This window comes from Hemitrygon akajei, chromosome 27, assembly GCF_048418815.1.
Source record: "Hemitrygon akajei chromosome 27, sHemAka1.3, whole genome shotgun sequence".
Classification (NCBI taxonomy): domain Eukaryota; kingdom Metazoa; phylum Chordata; class Chondrichthyes; order Myliobatiformes; family Dasyatidae; genus Hemitrygon; species Hemitrygon akajei.
In genome coordinates, this window is record NC_133150.1 from 40,443,494 (window position 1) to 40,449,493 (window position 6,000).

The window sequence follows — 6,000 nt, forward strand, 5'->3', positions numbered from 1 at the left end:
GTATGAATAGTCTATTGACTCTTAGGTCTGTTATCAACAATCTTTGTTCATAATATTAATTAGTCCCAATTGATCTAATTTTTTCCAAGTTGAATAATTAAGGTCAATATCATCAATGAGCTTTCTTAATTTCACAATTTCATCAGTTGCCTTTCACTTTCCCAAAGGTAACTGCAGGGCAGAGATTGTTGAAGGATTCTGCTCTGCCGTACATTTTCACTTGTCGTCATCACTTCTCCAAGAGCTGTACCCTCAGAGAACTGTGTGTTCCTCTTGTGCATCCTCCAGTCTCTGAATGCCACCACCAATGTCAGTAGCTTCAGCTGCCCAAATCCCACACACTGGACTTAGCCCCATGAACGCCTGCAATTCGGTCCTCTTAACTTTTGTTCTTTAGAGATACAGCAGAGTCACAGGTCCTTCCATCCCACGAGCCACCCAATTACACTCGTGTGACCAATTAACCTACTACAACAAACCATTTAGACTGTAGACCATAAAAGTATTGCAAATTGTCCAAATAATTCTCAAGTTCATTTTCAACCTATTCTCTGCTGAACCCTTGTGCAACTCTTTGGACTGGTTCAGTGTGTTGGTGTTGGAAAGCAACATGCTTTTGTTGTACAGTTAGTAGCGGGTTCTCACAGCCATTGAGTCATAAGCTGTTATCAAACACTCTGGAAAATTAAATTCTAGAAGCTGATTGAAAGGATCACGGTTTATTGAAAGAAAGAAAACTGAGGGTGATCTGGTAGATGTTTGCAAGATTATCCAATTGTTTTATAGGATAATGAAGGTTTTTCCACTTACAGATCAGAAAAGAACTCGAGGTATAAACATCAGATAGTTATCTTTAAAAATTCCAGGAACTTAAGACCATAAAATCATATGGTATAGGAGCAGAATTAGGCCTTTTGGCCCATCAAGACTGCTCCACCGTTCAATCATGGCAGATTTATTTTCCTTCCACCCTGTTTTCCTGCCTTCTCCCAATAACCATTCACACCCTCACCTTTCACATTAATCTGACATAAAATAGATCTTGGAATTCATTTATCATTTCAGGAAATGGCTACATCGGAAGAAAACATTGTTTACGCAGATCTACACCATGTTCGAAACAATGGGGCAGCTGCCCAGTCGGCTAACAATGAAAATGGAATTGTGTATGCCAATGTGAAATTTAAAAGGAGATCAAGAGCAGTCCACTCCATTACTGATGAGGATAGTGTTACCTATGCAGATATCAAATTTCAAAGCCAACACGTAAAGCCCAAACGGAAAGCTTTCTCTCCTAGTACTCCAGAAGACTTGGAATAAGCTTGATAAAGTAATATTTTAGATCGATTCAGGCATAAGAGTTGCCCTCAGAGGCCACTTTATTAGGTACACTTGTTGATGCTTGTTAATGAAAATATCTAATCAGCCAATCATGTAGCACTAACTCAATGCATAAAAGCATGCATGTCAGCATGTTCTGCATTGAAAATATTATTCTGCACACCACTGTTGTAAGGCATGCTTATTTAAGTTACTGTTCCCTTCCTGTCAGCTTGAACCAGTCTGGCCATGGTCCTCTATCAGTTCTCTGGTTATGTAATCTTCCTTCGGGTTCTTCTGGGAGTCAGGAATGATGAGCATCTTAATTCTAATGATTGTTTATTTTAAAGTATGAACAAACAAACAAACTACAAAGCAAACTAAATAAAGAGCTGAGTAACAAAGTATGAGGTAAATGAACAGCAAAGAATGCAAAAGCTAAAAGATGGCACCTCTGAAAAGTCCATCACTTGTATAGCTAAGTAAAATTCCTTATAGAGAAAACAAAATGGCTTAATACAATTCATAATTAAAACAATTACCTCATATGGGTAATGTGCTAATATTCAGCCAGTGAAAAATGAGAAAGATGATAAACCATTAGTTTAACTGCTATACCATTTTCTACCCATGAGTGGGGACAAACCAACACATACAGTAAAATATACATGAATTTTTAAAAAGTACAAATCTTATAGAAAGTATTACTTAAAAATGCAGTGATTTCCAACACCTCTGACCTCTCTCAGTAACAAGGCATTTGCACAAATAGAACTGCCACTCACCAGACCTTACTTTGTTAATCACTTATGTCACATTTCTTCTCCATTCCCATGTTTGGTCTGAACAACACCTGAACCTCTTGACCAGATCTGCAAGGTTTTATGCATCACTTTGCTAGCACATAATTGGCTGATTAGGTATTTGCATCAATGTGCAGGTGTACAGGTGTACATAATAAAGTGGCCACTGAGTGTTACTCGTTTGCTTTAATCTATCCACATAATTACTTTCTCAATCTTAATCTGAGCTGCTTCTTCCACCCAAGCCCCTTTCCAGTTCCCCTTCATCAGCAAGTATAATCAATTGGCAATTTCTAAGTCATCTCTGTGTTATTGCCCATTACACCGCCGGCATTTGGGATACCAATGAAAGTCCTCCATCTCTGGTGGTGTTCAGGGTTTCCTTCATCATGTCAGTAGCTTCCTCTCAGTTTTCACTATTGGTAGTCATGCAAATCCCAGGCTGAGAATCAGCAATACCATCACACTCAGATGCAGAAGGATTCTTCACTGCTGATTCCATAACTGTTTTGTTTGACCAGTCTGGGTTGTTAGCCCTGAGCTGAACCCTCAAACCTGGAGGACCGGTGGACCACTCTTAGTCTGGCCTCCACACTTTGACCTGTTTGGCAAGGGTAACCCTACGAAGAACCAAAGCATAGTTCTCCAGCCAGCACAGCTCTCTGGGTCGTTGGGGCACACGAGCCTCCAGACCATGACAAGGTTGTGGTCCTCTTGGAGGCGCGATCACCTCTATAAATGTCAAAATGCTCTTGCTCCTCTTTCTGAGTTCTACAATATTCACTCAAGATACACCCTCCTCAATCACTTCTTTCAACTATTTAAATGTTAACAGAGTGATTATCATGTTCCAATTATACAGAGCCCTGGTAAGACTACATCTCGACCATTTTGTACGAGTGTGGTTCTTTCCACCCGAGGAAGGGTGCATTTACAATGGACTGAGTACAGCAAAGTTTTCCCAGAAGGATTCTTGGGATTTTGAGTTTGTTATATAATGAGAGACAGCTGTATGAGACTGACTGGAAATCTACTCTCTCACCTTCTGAGGCAATTTCAGTGAAACAAAGAATATAGAATATAGATCATATCAGGGTATAACACAGGGTGAGTCCCTTTGGCTCACCCTGTCTGTGCTGACCATTATTCCAATCTATCTAATCCCATCTGCCTGCACATGTTCTTACCCGTCCATGTGTCTGTTTAAATAACTTTTCAATGTTGCTATTGTATCTGCTTCCATCACGTCCCTTGGTAAACCATTCCAGGCACTATTTATACTCCATGTGTATCAAAAAAATGCCTCCTACATCCCCTTCAAAGTTTTCTACTGCTCACCTAAATGTACATCCTTTGGTATTTTATACTTTTACCCAGGGAATTATGACTATCTCCCCTGTCTGTGCCTTTCATAATTTTACACTCTTCCAATAACTCGCCGCCTCAGGATCTGACACTCTAACTTTGTTCAAGTTCTCCATATAGCTATTACATTCAAATCCAGGCAAAACCATGGGTCACCTCTACTGTACCATCTCTGAAGCCTCCACATTATTTCTATAGTGTGGAGACCAAAACTACACACAATTACTCCAAATATTGTCGAAGTTTTACACAGTTGCAACATGACTTGTCAACTTTCATCCTCAATGCTGGCAAGCCTGCCATACACCACCTTTACTGCCCTGTTAACTCGCATTTTTACTTTCAGGAGCTGTGGACTTGCGTGTCATGATCCCATTGTAGATCAGAGCTCCAAAAGGTCCTGCCAGTAACTACATAATCCCGTCTTGCATTTGACCTCCTAAAATGCAACACCTCATGCTTGTGTGATTTGAAGTCTATCTGCCTTTTCTCTTTCCAAACTCCCAGCTGATTTATATCCTGCTGTATCCTTCATCCCCATTCTTCTCTATCCACAGCTCCTACAATTTTATTTTGTCTACAAAACTACCTATATTTTCATGCAAATCATTTATATCTATTACAAGCAACAGAGATCCAAGCACTGAATCTCCCAGAGCTCCACTGGTCACAGGCTTCCAGTCAGATAATCACCCCTCCACCATGGCCTTAGTTGTCTGTCAGCATGCCAACTTTGTTTCTAACTTACAAACTCAGTATCGATCCAGTATTACTTAATTTTCTGGACCAGCCATAATATGAGGGACCATGCAATTGGTTTACAAAAGACCATGTCTACAACATTCACTGCACTCCCCTTATCAATCATTTTCTTCACTGCCATGTATTATCCAGGAGTTATGAAATTATAGAGATAATTGGTATTAATTAAACATGGGAACAAAGCTTCCTGAAATACAATGTAATCCACTGATTGTCGAATGGTTTTGAAACCAATCACTGAGTGTGGGATATTCTGATTCTAAAGCAACACACACAAAACGCTGGAGGAACAGGCAGCATCCATGGGAGTGGAGGAACAGCCGATGTTTAGTTCCAAGATTCTTCATCAGGAGTGGAAAGGAAAGGTTAAGATGCAAAATAAAAAGGAGGAGGAGGGGAAGGAGGATAGCTAGAAGGTGACTGATGAAATCAGGTGAGTTTGAAAGACAAAGCCTGGAGAAGAAGGGCTGGACTCTGATAGGAGAGGAGAGTGGACCATAGAAGAAAGGGAAGATGGAGGGGTCCCAGGGGGAGGTATAGACAGTTGAGAAAAGGTAAGGGACCGGAGTGGGGAAAAAGAGTGAAGGGGAAAGGATTTTTATTTAACAGAATGGAGTAACTGATATTCGTGCCATCAGTTTAGAGGTTAACCAGATGAAATATAAAGTGTTGCTCCTCCACCCTGAGGGTCGCCTCATCTGATTCTATACCACCCTAGTGTGAGACAATAGGTGAATGGTGATATTAAGCTGTATTTAATTTAGCCTTCAGGATAAAATCAGGGGAACCATTAAGTGGCCATCTCCTTAATTAACACAGTATTAAAGGCCTTTGTGTAGTCAGAGGGTCATTGCTCAACTCTGCAATAAAAGATATATATTTTGGGAGCCTGGTGTTTATGCTCAGAAGCTCCTGGATGAGCCATGAGACTATTAAAATTCAGATATGCTGTTCATTTGGTACGTTCTCCCATTGTAAATATGCAATTCTGCAAAAGTTGCCTGTGTATTTTCAAAAATTAAAGTTAAGGATTGAGTAACAATAACTATTAAAATGCATTTAATTACTGATTGTTGACTTTTTATTTACAAATTATAAAGCATCACTGTACTGATGTTTGGAGAGAGCAGAAATAGATTCTCTCGATCTGCTGTGTTGAATGAAGTTCTTTTGTATCTCACAAGTTCGGTGTCCAGGTGGCTCAGTTCAGCACTCACAATGATCTAGTAGAGTTACAGAGCAATATAGTATGGATAAAGGCTTTTCAGCCCAGTCTCTGCCTGCTGACTGCAGTGTCCACCCCAGCTGGTCCCAATTCAGGAAGGGGAAATCAAGTGAACACACACCAGTCCACAGTGAGGGATCAGCAGTGGAAAGGATGAGCAGTTGTTTCAACATTTCTGAAGATCTATTCTTGGCCCAGCATATTGATGCAATTACAAGGGAGGCACAACAGCGGCATATTTCATTAGAAGTTTGAGGAGACCTGGAATGTCGTCAGAGATACTCACAGATTTCTACAGATGTACAGTGGAGAGCATTCTAACTGATTGCATCACTGTCTGATATGGAGGGATAATTGTACAGTATTGGAAAAATCTGCAGAAAGTTTAAACCCGGCCAACTCCATCGTGGGTACTATCTTCTCACAATCGAGGACACTTTCAAAAGGCGATGCCTCAAAAAGGCAGCATCCATCATTGAGGGCCCTCTTTACTCAGGGCATGCCCTCTCCTCATTGCTACCATCA

The 6,000-nt window shown here is 40.5% G+C and overlaps 1 protein-coding gene across 1 annotated transcript in view; it reads left to right on the forward strand.

Annotated features, from left to right (window-relative positions):
- Positions 1-5,282, forward strand: part of LOC140717286 (polymeric immunoglobulin receptor-like) — a 28,045-nt gene extending 22,763 nt beyond the window's left edge. Inside the window, exon 9 of the mRNA XM_073030720.1 lies at positions 1,066-5,282. Within this exon, the coding sequence (XP_072886821.1) occupies positions 1,066-1,320 (255 nt within the window). The 3' untranslated portion in view covers positions 1,321-5,282. The remainder of the gene's footprint in view (positions 1-1,065) is intronic.
- Positions 5,283-6,000: the final 718 nt, after the last annotated feature.